This window comes from Misgurnus anguillicaudatus, chromosome 12 (genome assembly GCF_027580225.2).
Source record: "Misgurnus anguillicaudatus chromosome 12, ASM2758022v2, whole genome shotgun sequence".
Lineage (NCBI taxonomy): Eukaryota > Metazoa > Chordata > Actinopteri > Cypriniformes > Cobitidae > Misgurnus > Misgurnus anguillicaudatus.
Window position 1 is genome coordinate 33,113,395 of NC_073348.2, and position 18,931 is coordinate 33,132,325.

The following is an 18,931-nucleotide window of genomic DNA, read 5'->3' on the forward strand; positions in this document are numbered from 1 at the left end:
GAGGGAGGGGCGAGACTCACGATATTGGTGGTCCGCTCCGACCTGTGACACGTTCATGGTTGTTAACGCAGAATTTTGCGGAATTTTTATTAGCAAAAAAAATACGCTAAGCACCTAGTTCCGAGCAGTTCCCACATGACTTTTATGTGACCGGAGAACTGTTATTTTTGTAAGTTTTGTCAACATTTCCGTTCACTGGGAGCGCAAAGATACATTCACTCTCTAATCCATGTCTCTCTCACTGCACCTCTCTCACGTGCACGCGCTCTACTACCTGACCGAAGTCCGAACACAAATCCTCATGTATTTGTTCAGTTTTACACGTTTCAAGCAAGCTGAGGCAAACTAACTATCCTTCGCATTTATTATAGGGCCCTAGGGTTTGTGAGGTACAGAAGTGGGGCAATGCGCATGTTATTCAGAATTCTTTTTAAGTTGTTTTTTGATCAGTATTGCTGTTTTTTTTGTGTGAGCATACCAGTGAACACCCCTGACCACTCGGTTAGTTTCACGTCTTTGTAAACGAAAGTTTAATGCATTTTAGGAAGGATTGTTCCAGTGCACCATTAAACCCATTGTAAAGGTGGGAGGTGAAACACAAACACCCGAAAATTCTCTGGGCAGCCGTATACGTCCAAATTTTAGTCAAAACCATTCTATTTCATCATAAACAATCTGAAAACAGGGCTTTATGAGTGTAAAATACCGAACTTGTCCTTTAAGCCTTATCGAGAGGACATTATTGTTGCCCAAAGTAGCCTGCATTAAAATGATGCCCCAACCTCTTAGCTGGCTGTTTCCTTTGATTTTGTGTGCATTCAGGTATGCACTGAATTTCTCTCCGCTCTTGCCCTGAGAGGGTGCACCCAATTTATATCTCTTTTGGCTGTCTTACCCGCCACAGCCGAAAATCTACCCGCATTTGACGGGTTGGCAGGTGTTAATGTCAAGCCCTGACGATGATTATGAATATTTTAAAATGTAGTTTCATTTAATTACAAGTACTGAATTTTGTGAATCTCATTACTGATTAAATTTCCGATGCAAACGCCTCAAAAAGAAGATAAAGATTGTAACCGAATATTCTTGACACGTACTTTACATTCATCAAATACTTTTGCATCAAGTATGGTTAGAATGTCCTTAGGCCGTTCAGAAATATTTTTTTAGGCAAAATCCATTAAGAGTCTGCTAAAAATGCTAGAAATCATGCCTGATGCACTTCATGAAATCAGTTGCTACCCAGATCTATTTACAGTATCAAGCAATGTTGCATTGGATAAAAGTATCTGCCAAAGGCATCCATTTATTAAATGTACTTGATTGTTTGAACTCTGGCCTTTACAGATAGCTAGACTGTATCTGTGACCTGCAAATACATTCTGTGTAGTTTAGGTTTATTTGAGGCTGCTAGGAAACCATTAGGTGGGTCACACTTTAAGGGGACATGTACACCAAGGAGTTTTATACAATGGCCATACAAATATAGTGCTTTGAGCTTTTGCAAAATACCAGTAGCTGGCATTCCGCACTGAGCACAAGATGTGGTTTTTTCATGCTCAGCACTGAGCACCCAAAGTTGAAAAATGTTCAACTTTGGAAAAAAAGGCTCAGCTCGTCAATGTCAGTTTTCACTCGACTGTCCATTCACAGTGAGGGATGGGTGGGACAAATATCACAATTAACCAGCGCATCAACTTCAACAACTAATAAACAAAGCAGAGGTATCATAGCAACAAAAGTGCTTAAAAATATAGAAGACAGAACATCACAGATACAGATACAAACACACACACACACTCTTCAATTGGATGAGTGAAACATTTCTGATAAATATCATATATATCAACTTTTACTGGATCTTAGTGGATCTTAATAGTTCCTAAATAATATAATTATTAGTTTTAGACAATATATTTATTTTCGTTTTTGGAATGAATGAAACACTTTTTGTAATTCTCTTAAAGCTATTTTTCAACTTTTACAGTTTTCATCATCTTGCTGTTACAGACGTGGTCTGCATTCTTCTGCCCTTTTCCTTCATCAAAGCTTTATTTATGTGCATTTACGAATACATTGAGGCTCTAATTGACTTTGTATTTACATCTGTGCATACTTTATGCTTGTTTTAATTTTGTTTATATATTTGGGGGTTGTTGGCTAAAAATGGTCAATGTAAACTACACTGTGATAAATGTGGACAGCTTTATAATCACTGGATTTGATCAACTGCAAAACCAAAAATTCCTTGGATTCCTCATCTTATTAGCCTACATGCTCATATTGTTTGGGAACAGCTTAAATCTGTCCATCATCTTGACTGCCAGACATTTACACAAACCAATGTATATATTAATCTGTAACCTTGCTATTGCTGACATAATGTACACCTCTTGCAGCAGTCCAACCTTGATCTCAGTGCTGCTGGCTGAGATTAAAACTGTTTCATATTACTCTTGTCTCTCAAGGATGTTTTTCTATCATCTTGGTGATATCACAGAATGCATGGCTCTGACCTTGATGGCAATAGACAGATTTATTGCAATTAGATTTCCTTTAAGGTACCACAGCATTGTAACAAATTTACGAGTAATTCTGCTTATTTTATTAACTTGGATCGCTGGATTCAGCCTTATGGGTTTTGCAATATCCATGCTAGATAGTCTTCCATACTGCACGACTATGATCAGTGCTTACTGTGACAGTGCTTCTTTGATCCTAGCTTCTTGTGTTGATCCTGAACCTTTTTTTTTCATGGGTGCAATAATAAATTTGTGGCAAATCTGTGGACAGTTTTCCTTTATTTTCTGTACCTATGCTGTGCTGGCATACACTGTGGCCAAACTTACCAACAACTCAAACAAAAAGCAAATGATCAACACATGTGTAAGTCACGTTATTGTACTGCTCAGTTATTTTGCACCAAAGCTGGTCTCTGTTTTACTAACTCGAATAGGAGTTGTGCTAACTTTAACAGAGAGAAATGCACTACAGATTGTTGCAGCTATGACTTCACCTCTAATAAACCCAGCAGTTTACTCCATCAGGACTAAAGAGATCAGAAAACGATTAGTAGATGTGTTCCTATTCAAAAAAGTTGCACCAATTCATTTAAAGACAAGTTTATAAAATTTATATGCAAAGTTGTTTTTTATGGCTGTTTGTGAAAATCTTGCATGATTTTATAATGTTGTTTTGTTGCAATTATCTTGCCTTTTTTCAGACCATGTAAAATAATGCTTAGGTTGATTTGATGTGTTGCATTATTTGCTTTCAAAATAAAAATTTAAGGGGGAAAAAAAAACTTCATTTAATGACATTATGTTTAACAAACAGTTTCTCTGCACTGTCACAGGCCTGCTAAACCTCTGATGTATGTATCTATTAATAAAATTTTACTCCAAAGAGAAGAAATTATGTATTTGAATAGTTCCTATACATTTAAGGCTGTAATTTAAAGTAATGTCAGCCAATGGCAATTCATATGAAATAATAATACAGGTATAATACTTTTTAAAACAATAACACAAAACTGTTTAGAAAGAAAATCTTTATATTCAGCAACACTGTTTGAGGTGTCTAAACAACTGAAAAAAGGTTACATGTGCATACACAATATTATTATCACCACTAGACATGTTTCCATCACCATGATATTATGCACATTTTGAAGTATTGCATCAAAAACAAGTGATGGAAATGGAAAATTAATTCTAACATAGCGAACATGAAACTCCACGGGACTGACCGTCTAGCAGTTTCAAACACTTACACACCATAAACACACACACACTTTTTTGTGTGGCCTACACTGTAAACAAAATTGTGTAGAAATTACAGTACTACTGGCAACATACTGCTAGTAACTTACAGTTGATTTTACATTTATGTTATTTACTGGCAACAGTTTGTTCAAAGTTAAATGAACAAGAAACATTTTCAGTTTTTATCTTTTACAGTAAGTTAATTAAAGCTAAATTTTTACAGTGTATGTACACAAAAGGCCTAATACACTCAAATATTGTTTACATATCTGTCTAAATCTGTTAGAGCATTTCTCCTTCACATTGTTCGGTTAATCGTGTCCTGGCCGGCTTGAGGAAGTGGGCTGGAGCGCTCTTTAGATGGGCTCAGGCCTGAAAGGCTATAGTGTGAGCGCAATCGTGCCTAGATAGGAGAAAGGCCAATTGCGCGACGACTCACCATCATCTGCCTTCTTAAAAACCTTCTTATGCGCACAGCAGGGTTACGTGAATGTCAGAGCCGCACACCGACAGGCCAACTAAGCAATACGATGGCATGTGAGAGGGCTGGTGGTTCCTTAGGTTAATTGTAGTACTATTTACAACACATTAAAATGTTTTACCTTTTTAATACTATATTATAGCCTAAGGAACTGTTGTGTGTCTTTAAATGGATAGTTTACCCAAAACAAAAAATTCTGTAATTATTTTCTCAATCTCTTTTTGTTACAAACCTGTGTAAATATAGGAAGATATTTTTAAGGAATGTTTGTAAACAAACCGATTATGAGCCCCATTCACTTCCATAATAGGAAAAAATACAATGTACTGAATTTTGTGAATCTGATTACTGATTATAGTTCCAATGCAAACGCCTCAAAAGAAGATAAAGATTGTAACTGAATATTCTTGACACGTACTATGCATTCATCAAATACTTTTGCATCAAGTATAGTTAGAATGTCCTTAGGCCATTCAGAAATACATTTTTTAGGCAAAATTCATTAAGAGCCAGCTAAAAATGCTAGAAATCATGCCTGATGCACTTCATGTAATCAGTTAGATCTACTTACTGTCAGGATATGTACATAGAAATACACTGAGGCGAGGATCCAGATGAAACAAACTTTAATAAAGGCTTAAATAAGGGACAGAGAAAACCACTGGGCTGAGCCAGGGAGCACAAAAAGTTAGTAGATAACACTGGAGATTAACAACCGCCGTGCTGGTCAGGGAGAGAAAAAGTCAATAGCAAACACTGGAGACCGCAACCGCAGTGCTGATCAGGGAGAGATAAAGTCAATAGCAAACACTGGAGATCACAATCACCATGCTGGACGTAGAAAACTACCGAGCAGGGTCGGGGAGAGATGAGAAGACCATTCGGCAATTAAGGCCGACAGATAGCTGGGCAGCGATTACGATTCCTCTCAATGCTGCTGGACAGCGGTCACAACCCGGAGTGCTGGACATTGGCAGGGACAATAGATGATGATCAGAAAACCGGAGCAGAGGGGAGCGGAGGTGCAGTAATCCTATGAGAAAATGGCAGAGCAGAGACAGCAGACAGAACAGGCAGGGAAAAACGACTGCCAGCAGGCGGTACCAGAGGGGGCTTACCTAGTCGCCAATGGAGATCTGCGTTCAACCCCGGATCCAGCATGTCCAGGGCCGGAACCCAATACCTCTCCTCCGGACCGTAACCCTCCCAATTAACTAAATACTGAACACCTCTACCCCGTCTATGAATATCTAGTAAAGTTCTCACTGAATAGGCAGGAGAGCCATCCACTAGAAGAGGGGTGGGGGGAGCAGGGGCAGAGGGAACAAGATTAATACGAGAAAAGAACACAGGCTTGACCTTGGACACATGGAAAACAGGGTGAATCCGACAGAGAGCAGGAGGCAATCTGAGCTTAACCGCCACAGGACTTACGACCTTAATAATACTGTATGGACCAAGGAACCGAGGAGTCAATTTGCGAGAATGCTCTCGGAGAGGCAGATCCTTGGAAGAAAGCCATACTTTCTGCCCACAAATATAATGGGGCGCAGGTCGGCCACGGCTTTGGTTCATCTGGCTGCCTGAATTAAGGCTGTTATAGCTCTGTTCCAAGTGCGCTTGCAGCGTTGAATTGCGAGCTTATTGCGAGCGCATGCCTGACAGGCTAATACAAACTGTCTGACATCTAACACCATAGAAGGCCACCAAAATTATTGGCGGATGGTAGCCAATGATCTCCGAACTCCAGGATGACAAACAAACTTGGACTCATGACCCCACTGGATGACCTCGGAACGGAGAGCAGCGAAACCCATAACCGACCCGTCGGGGACTCATCTGGCACTTCCCCCTCCCGGCCGGCCTCCCTCACCCGCTGCTCGATTCCCCAGCAGAGGGCACCCACCACGGGCCCCTCGGGGAGGATTGTTTCGTTCCTCCTAACACTAGGGCTATTGAACAAGCGAGAGAGGGCATCGGGCTTCGTGTTCTTAGAACCCGGCTGGTACGAGAGGGAAAAGTCAAAACGGTCAAAGAAGAGTGCCCAATAAGCCTGATGCGAGGTCAGTTTCCTGGCTGAACGGATGTACTTGAGATTTTTATGATCTGTCCAGACCAGGAAAGGTTCCGAGGCACCCTCCAACCAGTGACGGCATTCGCTCAAAGCCAGTTTGACGGCCAGCAACTCCTGATTACCTACGTCGTAATTGCGTTCGGCTAGGCTTAACCGGTGGGGAAAAAGGCAAAAGGATGCACCTTCCTGTCTTTGGAGGACCACTGGGACAGAACGGCGCCTACCCCGATATCTGATGCATCAACCTCAACAATAAACTGAGCCTGGACTCACCGATGGGCATTGTCTTTTACCGAACAGTTCCATGCCTGATGTCCAGGGTTGCCACAATATAGGCAGAGTCCGTTGAGCAACCTCCGCTCCCTCTCCTTAGAAGTCAGTTTCATCCTTCCTAGCTGCATTGGTTAGCTCAGCGCAGAGGAGAGGACAGATGGAGGATGAGAGGATGACTCGACCGCCTTGACCATGAGAGCGCAGTGACGTAATGAGCAGCAATGACGACAGTGCAGTAAATGGTTCTCAACACGCAGAGCGAGCTCGATTAGAGAATCGAGAGAGCGTTTAATGTCGTGAGTGGCAATCTCGTCTTGAATCTCGTCTCTTAATCCCTCTAAAACTGAGCGCAAAGAGCTGTCTCATTCCACCCACACACAGCCGCCAAAGTCTGAAACTGAATGGAATAATCCGTGAAGGTGTGACTCCCCTGAACCAGACCGACCAGGTGTGCTGTGGCCGCTTCCCCTGAGCTGAATGATCGACGAGCTTTAACATCTCCTTCCGAAATTCATCAAAGGATAGGCAGAAAAGAGCTTGAGCATCCCATACCGCTGTAGCCCACTCCCTCGCCCTACCGGTCAGCAAGGCAGTGACATACGCAACTCTTGTTTCCTCTGCAGTGTATCTACGAGGTTGAAGAGAAAAATTTAGTGAACACTGACAGAAATTACTTGCAGTGTTTGGATCTCCGTCATAGGTGGGTGGTTTGATGACATGTGGCTCAGGATCAGACGAGCGGTGAGGATCGGAAGCCTCCAGCCGCATGTGCTCGAGTTGGGTGTTGAGATCGGAGACCCGAGTGGCAAGGCTTTCCACCTCCCGTGAGGTTGTAGTGAGCTGAGCGTCCTGCTGTCCTAACCAGGCCCCTTGTTGTGCCAGAGCAGGGCATACGTTGTCTACATCTGCTGGATTCATCAGTGGGAGTTCGTCTGTCAGGATATGTATATAGAAATACACTGAGGCGAGGATCCAGATGCAGATTAAACAAACTTTAATAAAGGCTTAAATAAAGGACAAAGAAAACCACTGGGCTGAGCCAGGAAGCACAAAAAGTTAGTAGATAACACTGGAGATCAACAACCGCCGTGCCGGTCAGGGACAGATGAAGTCAATAGCAAACACTGGAGATCACAACTGCCATGCTGTACGTAGAAAACCACCGAGCAGGGTCGGGGAGAGATGAGAAGACCATTCAGCAATTAAGGCCGACAGATAGCTGGGCAGCGATCACGATCCGTCACAGTGCTGCTGGACAGCGGGCATAACCAGAACTCTGGAGAGCAATCTGCAATAAAGGTCGACAGAAACAGCTGGGCAGCGGTCACGATTCCTCTCAGTGCTGCTGGACAGCGGTCACAACCCGGAAGTGGAGTTGCTGGACAGCGGCAGGGCAGATAGAGGATGATCAGGAAACCGGAGCGGAGGGGAGCGGAGGTGCGGTAATCCTATGGGAAATGGCAGAGCAGAGACAGCAGACAGAACAGGCAGGGAAAAAAACAATAATAGACAAAAAGTCAAAGATACAAGATAATCCAAAAACGGCGAACATGACTGGACATGACTAAGGTACACAAACAGTGACTAACTCGCGAGGAGCAAATGAACAAAGGGAGACTAAATACCAAACGAATTGGGGAGAAAATGAGGAACAGGTGAGGGAAGCAGGTGTAGGAAATCAGTGGTGATGAGATCGCCCTGGTGACAGACGCACACGTGTGGAACTCTCAAAACACTAAACAAACACAGAGAAGAAAAAAGACAGAGCGGTCGATCAGACCAAGATCGTGACACTTACAGTATCAAGCACTGTTGCATTGGATCAAACTGTCTGCCATATGCATCCATGTATTAAAGGCGGAGTCCATGATGTTTGAAAGCCAATGTTGATATTTGAAATCACCTAAACAAACACGCCCCTACCCCAATAGAATCTGGACCTTCTGTTGATAGACCCGCCCCACACATACACAACCCGGCATTTGATTTGATTGGCTATAAGTGTGTTTTGGTAGTCGGCCCGTCTCCTTTTCCAAACTGTTTTTCAAACATCGTGGACTCCGCCTTTAAATTGATTGTTTGAACTCTGGCCTTTACAGATAGCTAGACTGTATCTGTGACCTGCCAAGACATTCTGTTTAGTTTAGGTTTATTTGAGGCTGCTAGGAAACCATTAGGTGGGTCACACTTTAAGGGGCCATGCACACCAAGGAGTTTTAAGCAATGGCTGGCATATGTTATTAATAATTTACAAATAAACAATTTTAGCTTTTGAAAAATTCCAGTAGCTGGCATTCCGCACTGAGTGCCTGCAAGCTGCTTTTTTCATGCTCAGCACTGAGAGTTGAAAAATGTTCAACTTTGGAAAAAAGCTCAGCTCGCCAAATGTCACTTTTCACTTGACTGTCCAATCACAGTGGAGGATGGGTGGGACAAATATCACAATCAACCAGCGCATTGTTCAACAACTAATAAAAAAGCAGAGGTATCATAGCAACAAAAGTGCTTAAAAATATAGAAGACAGAACATCACAGATACAAACACACATCTCTTCAACTGGATGAGTGAAACATTTCTGATAAATATTATATATATCAACTTTTACTGGATCTTAGTGGATCTGATTAATTCCTAAAGAATATAATTATTAATTTTAGACAGTATTCTTTTCTTCATTTTTGGAATGAATGAAACTCTTTTTGTAATTCTCTTAAAGCTATTTTTTAACTTTTACAGTTTTCATCATCTTGCTGTTACAGACGTGGTCTGCATTCTTCTGCCCTTTTCCTTCATCAAAGCTTTATTTATGTGCATTTACGAATACATTGAGGCTCTAATTGACTTTGAATTTACATCTGTGCAAACTTTATGCCCGTTTTAATTCTATTTATATATTTGGGGTTGTTGGCTAAAAATGGCAAATGTAAACTACACTGTGAAAAATGTGGACAGCTTTATAATCACTGGATTTGATCACCTGCAAAACCAAAAATTCCTTGGATTCCTCATCTTATTTGCCTACATGCTCATATTGTTTGGGAACATCTTAAATCTGTCCATCATCTTGACTGCCAGACATTTACACAAACCAATGTATATATTAATCTCTAACCTTGCTATTGTTGACATAATGTACACCTCTTGCAGCAGTCCAACCATGATCTCAGTGCTGCTGGCTGAGATTAAAACTGTTTCATATTACTCTTGTCTCTCAAGGATGTTCTTCTATCATCTCGGTGATTTTACAGAATGCATGGCTCTGACCTTGATGGCAATAGACCGATTTATTGCAATTTGGTTTCCATTAAGGTACCACAGCATTGTAACAAATTCACGAGTAATTCTGCTTATTTTATTAACTTGGATGGCTGGATTCGGCCTGGTTGGTTTTGTAATATCTGTGGTAGATAATCTTCCATACTGCCAGCCTGTCATCAGATATGTTTATTGTGATGGTGCTTCTTTGATCAGAGCTGCTTGTGTTGATCCTGAACCCTATTTTTTCTTGGGGGCAATGATAAGTTTGTGGCCACTTTGTGGACAGTTTTCCTTTATTTTCTGTACCTATGCTGTGCTGGCTTACAGTGTTGCCAAACTTACCAACAACTCAAACAAAAAGCAAATGATCAACACATGTGTAAGTCACGTTATTGTACTGCTCAGTTATTTTGCTCCCAAGCTGGTCTCTAGCCTACTAACTCGATTAGGAATTGTGCTAACTTTAACAGAGAGAAATGCACTACAGATTGTTGCAGCTATGACTTCACCTCTAATAAACCCAGCAGTTTACTCCATCAGGACTAAAGAGATCAGGAAACGATTAGCTGATGTGTTTCTATTCAAAAAAGTTGCACCAATTCATTTAAAGACAAGTTTATAAAATTTGTCATATGCAAAGTTGTTTTTCATGGCTGTTTGTGACAATCTTGCATGTTTTTGCAATTATCTTGCACATGTTGTCAAATAATGCTTAGGTTGATTTGATGTGTTGCATTGTTTGCTTTCAGAATAAAAATTTTAAGGAGGAAAATAAACTTTATTTTAAGACATTATGTTTAACGAAAAGTTTCTCTGCACTGACACAGGCTTGCTTAACCTCTGATGTATGAATCTCTTAACAAAACTTTACTTCAAAGAGAAGAAATTATGTTTTTGAATAGTTCCTATACATTTAAAGCTGTAATTTAAAGTAACGTAAGCCAATTCAAATACAAAAGGCATTTTAAAACAATAACAAACAACTGTTTAGAAAGAAAATCTTTATATTTAGAAATGCAACACTGTTTGAGGTGTCTAAACAACTGAAAAAAGGTTACATGTGCATACACAATATTATTTTCACAACTAGCCATATTTCCATCACCATGATTTTATGCGCATTTTGAAGTATTGCATCAAAAAGTAGTGATGGAAATGGCAAATTTCGATAAAAGGTTACTAAGGACATCTCAATGACTGTTTTCATATCATATTTTTGATATTTTCTGTTCCTTTTCTCTAACCTTTTCCTTGAACAAACCTTTTAACATTATTGTATTACAATCAAAACACACAGTAATGTGAGCAATTCATGGGCCTTTACCCTTAATGGGCGTTTCACACCGTACGCGGCAACCGCGTGTTTAGTTCTTTTTCAATAGGAGACGTGCGGAAAGTGGCAAAACGGGGGCTGTTACAGAGGTGAAGCGGAGTTGGTCCTCACGCCTTGCTTGTGCACCCAAAAAAAGTGTCCCTTTTACGGACATGACTCTTCATGGCAGGCGCTGTTGAAGATAAACATATTTCCACTAAATGCTGCACAAAACGCTTCCACTACACACGAAAAGCTGTAGTGATGTGGCGATTCCGCTGCTTGCCGCGTAACATGTTAAATGGCCTTAAAGCTCACATAACACACGCCGTTTCTGCATTTCTGATGTTAATCTGGAGTACCTATAGAGTAGTATTACATCCTTTATATCTCCGAAGAGTCTTTAGTTTAATCAGATTTATAAAAGAAAGATTAGCTTTACCGATTCTTTCTGATAACGTACAAAGAAATGAAAAAGGAGGAGTTACTACCGTGGGAGGAGCAAGTACGAGTCATGCAACACTATACAACACTGTTTTAACTTATGATTCACTACATGTTTGTGTCATTTATATAATATGCACACGCCTTTTTCCAACATAAGACAGAAGTCTTACTTACCGCATGTAACTCATGACCCAGTTGGGACTTTTCAATGAAATCCAGCGCATCAAACACACACGCCGAACTCCGCTGCTACCCCGGATAATAAACTATATCCATTGTTTCCATTAGGCTGGCTTTCTTCTCCTTATATCTAAAAACACACTTCTTCTTCCATGCCATTGTTGAGTTTTGAAATTATAAAAAGCTGTAGCGTGATGTGAATGTTTGTAAGTTCTAAAGTATCCCGCTGATTGACGGGTGGGCGGGTTTTTCTGGAGGAAGTGCCCTTAAAAAGAAGTGATACGTATAGAAACCCCTGAAACGAACGCTGGACCTGTAATAAAAAAAACTTTCCGAAACATGTACGAACCCTGGCGAAGTGCATTCAGCACATAAATACTCTGTAACACGCCCAACTGCTTTTTTGACACTTTGCCTACGTTAAGCACGAGGAAACAACTCCATAACTGTGTTAATAAGTCAGAATGCATGAAATACCCTTTAAGGACCACCTAAAATGTCCCTACAATCTTTTGACATGTTAAACTATGTTTGACCTTTAAAGCGTAACTAAACCCCTGGTCAGAGCCTGACTCCACCCACTGGCAATATTTAAAAAATGCAAGAAAAGTGGGCAGATCCCAACGGAGATAGAGGGGACGAACTTAGCTCGTACCAAGCATGTGGTGAGATTGTAACAAGGGCGTGGTGAGCTTGAACCTGCTTACGTCACAAGTTACTTTTTGGACCCAACATCCAATAGGAAAATTCAACTGCAGTAGCCACCGTTCAACCTGAAGAGGGCAACACTCAGACGTTTTTACACCATATATTGTAGTATTGAAACACTTTATATCCAAATTTCAAAAAACTTACTAAAATCAATGAACAGCACTAATAAACCGTCATTCTTACAGATCATTAACTAAAAAAAGTTGATTAAGGGTTTAGTTACTCTTTAAGGGCTTAAAATCGTGACCATTTCGGCTGCATGTGCTCCTAAAAAATTTATTGGTGTGATTTAAAAATATATTTGGGAGCATTTGTTCAAATGCAAATAATTGTTATGGTCTGACCTGTTTTTATGTCTTTATGAAACATTCTCCTGTGAGCTGATACACTGACGGCTCAATTGATCTATTTAACAATACATAACCAATGAAACTTCATCTTTATATTATTAAGTTCAATGCAGATTTTAGATATAAGCCATCAATCACTCAAATACACTGCACTCACATGACAAAGAGCTTGTGCAAACAATGTTATCCAATAAAAGATGATTTTAAGAAATTATAAAAAAAAAAAACTATATGAAACGGAGGTAGCATTTGTCTTATTGGCATCTGAAATGAAAAAAGGCAGGGTTGGACTTAAATTCGTTCATGGAGAACTGATTGGATCATTTGAAGTTGGGTCATGTTGCTACTTGCTAATCACTGTGATCTTTTCCCGGACCCCGCCTACCTGGCTTAACATATGACCGGAAGAAAAGAATGGTGTTTGTTTCGAGGTTGAGGAAGTTAGCAATTTTTATTAAATATTATGAGGGCACATGAATTTTTTAAAAATAATGAAGCTCACAGATAAGTAAAAAATACAATATTCCAAAAGAAAATGTACAGATTTTTTATTTCAATTTCATTGCGACTTTAAGAAATATAATCGCACTTAAATGATTTGTACACTCTCAGAAAAAAGATACAAAAGTTGTCACTGGGGCAGTAACTTTAAAAAGTAATGTACACTGTACCTAAAAGCTGCTATTGGTACCTCAAGGGTAAATATCTCAACCAAAATTGTACATTTTAGGATCTTTTTAAAAGGTACCGTCCAAGTGAAAACGTTTGTATCTTTTTTTCTGAGAGTGTACTTTCGTTTATAATTTAAGCCAAGTTTTGTAATGCAGCACTTTGACAAAATGATGATGAAGTTAGGCTCTTATAATTTTCAATAGATGCTCCTAAATATTTCCTGGTGCTCCTGACATTTTACATTTTGGAACAACAGCGCTACCTAGAAAAACAGTACATTTTAAGACACTGGGCTTTACGGATTACGGAGACTGTAAACTACGCAATTGCACAGCCAATCTTTGTTGTTTTTGTTTACTTAAGGCTGCTAGGAAACCATGAGGTGTGACAAACTTTAAAAATATAAAAGACAGAACATCACACATACAAACACACATATCTGTTCAGCTGGATGAGTGAAATATTTCTGTTAATACAGTATATATCATCTCTGGATCAGATCAATTCCTAAAGAAGATTAAGGGAATTATCAGCTGTGGACACTATTCTTTTCTTAATTTTGGGAATGAGTGAAACTCTTTTTGTATTTTTCCTAAAACTCAACAGTTTTCATCATCTTGCTGTAACAGAAGCAGTCAGCATCCTTTTGCCATTTTCCATCATTGGAGCTTTATTTCTGTGCATATATGAAAGCATTGAGACTCTGATTGACTTTGGAAATTTATCTGTGCATAATTGATGCCTATTTTAATGTACTTCACTTTATATTTGGGGGTGGTTGGCTGAAAATGGCAAATGCAAACTACACTGTGATAAATGTAACCAGCTTTATAATAACTGGATTTGATCACCTACAAAACCAAAAGCTCCTTGGATTCCTCATCTTATTTGCCTACATGCTCATATTGTTTGGGAACAGCTTAAATCTGTGCATCATAATGACTGCCAGACATTTACACAAACCAATGTATATATTAATCTGTAACCTTGCTATTGTTGATATAATGTACACCTCTTGCAGCAGTCCGACCATGATCTCAGTGCTGCTGGCTGAGATTAAAACTGTTTCATATTACTCTTGTCTCTCAAGGATGTATTTTTATCATCTTGGTGATTTTACAGAATGTATGGCTCTGACCTTGATGGCAATAGACCGACTTATTGCAATTAGGTATCCATTAAGGTACCACAGCCTTGTAACAAATTCACGACTAATTCTGCTTATTATATTAACCTGGATCGCTGGATTCGGTGTAATTAGTTTTATAATATCTGTGGTAGATAGTCTTCCATACTGCCAGTCAGTTATGAGATATGTTTATTGTGACTATGCTTCTTTGATCAGGGCTGCTTGTGTTGATCCTGAACCCTATTTTTTATTGTCTGCAATGATAAGTATGTGGCCACTCTTTGGACAGTTTTCCTTTATTTTCTGTACCTATGCTGTGCTGGCTTACAGTGTTGCCAAACTAACCAACAACTCAAACAAAAAGCAAATGATCAACACATGTGTAAGTCACGTTATTGTACTGCTCAGTTATTTTGCACCAAAGATGTTCTCTATTTTCTTAACACGATTAGGAGTTGTGCTAACTTTAACACAGAGAAATGCACTACAGATTGTTGCGGCTATGACTTCACCTCTAATAAACCCAGCAGTTTACTCCATCAGGACTAAAGAGATCAGGAAACGATTAGCAGATGTGTTTCTATGCAAAAAAGTTGCACCAATTCATTTAAAGACAAGTTCATAGGATTTGTCATAAGCAAAGTTGTTTTTCATGACTGTTTGTGACAACAAATGTTTTTATAATGTTTTTGTTGTTGTTGTTGCTGCAACTATTTTGCAAATTTTAGAGACTATGTCAAATAATGCTTAAGTTTATTTGATGTTGTTTGCTTTCAAAATAAAAATTAAAAGCAGGAAAATATGTGAGCAATTCATGGGCCTTTACCAATAAGGCCGACCTAAAATGTCACTACAATCTTCTGAAATGTTTTACTATATTTGACCTTTCAGGGCTTGAAATCACAACCATTTTGTTCTCACATGCTCCTGAAAATTAATTGGTGCAACCTCAAACAATATTTGGGAGCATTTGTGCGAATGCAAATGATCGTTGTGGTACGACCGGTTTTTATTTCTCTATGAAACGTTAGCCAATTATTGCCCCCTGTGAGCTGATACAATGACAGCTCCATTGATCTATAACAATACATAACCAATGAAACTTCATCTTTACCTTATTTTATTTCATAAGTTTAATGCAGATTTTAGATATTAGCCATCACTGACTCAAATACACTGCCCTCCACTGCACTTATGTGACACAACTAGCATGCAAAACAAGTGTAATCTGTTAAGATATGATTTTAAGAAATGATTTTAAATTATTTTTATTGCTTAAGAAATACAATGTAATCATACTCAAATGATTTGTACTTAATTTTTTTATTTAAACAAAGTTTTGTAATGCAGCACTTTGACAAAAAATAAAAATGCAATGTATAGATGAAAAGTTATTGTTTTTGTTTTTCAATTGATTACATTAGAAAATACATTTTGGGTTGGTTTCCCAGGCAGGGATAAGCTTAAGCCAGGACTAGGCCTAAGTTTAATTAGGAAATATAACTAGTTTGAACAAACATGCCTCACTAAAAGCATTACTTGTTTGCATTTTGAGGCGAAACAAAAGGCACTGATGTATTTTAAGATATGTCAGTGCAAGTTGTTTTTAATTTGACAGCTCTTACATTTATTTTAGTCTAAGACTTGTCCAGGAAACCTCCCCTTTATGAATTCAGGTTCTCGGGTCGGTTTTTATACTGATTCTTAATTCAACTCAATAAATATAGATTTAATACAAATACCATATGAATAAAAAAAATTGAGTCGACCACGTTTAAAAAATAAACGATTAATTGAAAAATCTTTTTTTTTTTGCCCAGCCCTACTGTTTGATAAGTAAAATATAATTAACAACTTAACAAAAGAGAAGATACAGAATAAAGAAATATTTAATGGGCACCTATTATGGAAAATCCCCTTTTATAAGGTGTTTACATAAATGTTAGCTCATTTGCATTTAAAGTACAGACATGAAAACAGCACATTTTTGCTCCTAGCCAAATATGGGCATTTTGGACGAGCTATAATAAATGGTCTGTGGGGTATTTTGAGCTGAAACTTAACAGACACATTCTCGGTACACCTGAGACTTAGATTTTATCTTGTTAAAATAGGCATAATAAGTGCCCTTTAAGCGCGTGCTGTTTGTTTGACCGTTTTTAATGATAGAGAGCACAAGCAGGGCCGCATTAACAATAGGGCTAGGCGGCCCGGCAGAGGAGGGGGCCCGTGAGTGGCTATGGAGCAGATTGACAACTACTAGCTATCTGATTGCCAAAGCCTTACCACGCCCCCTACAAATTAGCCCTGTTATTTAGCGGCGCTTTGCCGTATATTCCATGCATTATCATGGAATCATTAATATTATAGTGATCGTTCGCAAAGACCCGCCTCGTTTAGTTACTGTGTGGGCTAATCTCACCAAATGCGCTTTAAACGCTTGGAAACGCAAGGCGCGACATACTGCCTTTTAAAAATAAATAAAGAGCAGTGCGAAGCGGCTTTTTATATTGCTAAGCAACCATTGATTCAGCTATTTTGTCAATCAAATATTGAAGTGTGAGCGCTCTTTTGCTGTTAACTGTCATATTAGCAGAAAATTTTAAAAGAGGACGCTTGCTCTGACCTTGTTCGAGGGTGAGAGGTGCACAAACACAAAACAGAGAGTGAGTAAGTGGAGTCCGGTTCTTCAAACCAACTGTAAACTTATCTCACCACAACGTATTAAGGCCCGCCTCTCCCCTCATTCGATTGGACAATGGAAAGACGTGAATGACGTCGGGCGCTTCTCCGCTCTCTCAGTCAGCGCTCCTTCAAAAGCGCGTGCTGCGGCAAAAACCCCAAGGCGTTCGGCGGGCATAAACAGCACGCAAACGCACCCTGCCCATCGAATATAATAAAAAAAGCGCCTGCAACTGCCATAAACGCTTTTGGTGTGATCAGCCCCTCAAGCCAGGCCACTCCTAAAGGGCTGGCGATAATATGTCCGGTAGAAATATATCAATTGCACAGCGCACTTAAGTTCAGACCCTGAGGTCTTAAAGGTGCTCTAAGCGAATTCACACGTTTAAGACAATAAAACATTTTTGTTACATACAGCAAACATCTCCTCACTATCTGCTTGCTTCCTGTCCGCTGATCAAACTGTAAAAAACGCGATCTCTGTCGACAGCCCAGGCCCCATAAACTGCAATAATAACAAACTGGCCAAACCTACACCAGAAACCATAACAAAGTATTCTAACCAATAAATGCCAAGAAGGATTTGGGGGTTGGGTTTAGGCGCGTTCATGAAAGCACGGAAGGGAGGGGGAGGAGTTAACTACGCTCAGTTTGTTTGAAAACACATTTCAAAAATCAACACACAGATTCGCTTAGAACGCCTTTAAAGTGACAGATGCTGCTAATAAAGCTGCTGTCGCCATTTGTGTCAATAATGTTAATCAAACATCAGAAAGAAAGTAATTTACTGCCCTTGACTGAATCACTTTTGTAAAATAAATAAGAATGAATGTTGAATTTATAGTGAAAGATATGTACTGTATATTTGATTACTTTATACAATATAATATTATTCTGTGCTTTAAGTTTTTCAAGTAGGTCGATTTCTTATGTGCCTTTGTTCTGTTGTTATTTGTGACTCTTGTCATCAGTAAGCTTGAGATTATTTTCTTAAGCGACTTTATTTTTTTGTGATATGGAAATTGGTCACAAGAATTATGAAATTTTAGTGGCCTTAAAGGCGGAGTCCACGATGTTTGAAAAACGCTTTGGAAAAGGAGATGGGCCGACAACCAAAACACACTTATAGCCAATCAGCAGTAAGGAGCGTGTCTACTAACCGACATCCTTGCCGGGTTGCGTTGTGTGGGGCGGGTCTATCAACAGAAGGTCCAGATTCTATTGGGGTAGGGGCGTGTTTGTTTAGGTGATTTCAAATATCAACATTGGCTTTCAAACATCGTGGACTCCGCCTTTAAATTTCCATATGATAAAATTCTTATTAAAAGTAATATAACTTGACTGTGAAGTATATCATTATTGTTAGATAAAATTACTTGTATAATAATATAACATTTAGCTCATCGCCCACCCTTATATTCGCTATTAGCAAGCCATGTTGACAGGTTAGTGTTAATCTAACAGCTTTTTTCGTGCAGATGTTATTCTGAATGATTCTAGATTATATTTATGTAAAACAACTTCAGCAGTGTTTTAGAAAAATGGGTTCTCTCTGTAGTTGGTGACCTAAAGTGTTGGGGGGGGGCTGCAGTAAGTC

The 18,931-nt window shown here is 39.3% G+C and overlaps 3 protein-coding genes across 3 annotated transcripts; all 3 read left to right on the plus strand.

The window, feature by feature from the left end:
* Window positions 1-1,941: 1,941 nt before the first annotated feature.
* Window positions 1,942-3,129, plus strand: LOC129446281 (olfactory receptor 6N1-like). Its single transcript, XM_055207235.2, has one exon. It carries the CDS (start codon window positions 2,167-2,169, stop codon window positions 3,127-3,129), a length of 963 nt encoding a protein of 320 aa, XP_055063210.2. The 5' UTR covers window positions 1,942-2,166.
* A 6,144-nt stretch (window positions 3,130-9,273) lies between these two features.
* On the plus strand, window positions 9,274-10,473 carry LOC129446280 (olfactory receptor 6N1-like). The gene has a single exon (XM_055207234.2). The coding sequence runs from the start codon at window positions 9,508-9,510 to the stop codon at window positions 10,471-10,473; it is 966 nt and encodes a 321-aa protein (XP_055063209.2). The 5' UTR covers window positions 9,274-9,507.
* A 3,694-nt stretch (window positions 10,474-14,167) lies between these two features.
* Window positions 14,168-15,277, plus strand: LOC129446002 (olfactory receptor 6N1-like). Its single transcript, XM_055206968.2, has one exon. It carries the CDS (start codon window positions 14,312-14,314, stop codon window positions 15,275-15,277), a length of 966 nt encoding a protein of 321 aa, XP_055062943.2. The 5' UTR covers window positions 14,168-14,311.
* The last annotated feature ends 3,654 nt before the right edge of the window (window positions 15,278-18,931 follow it).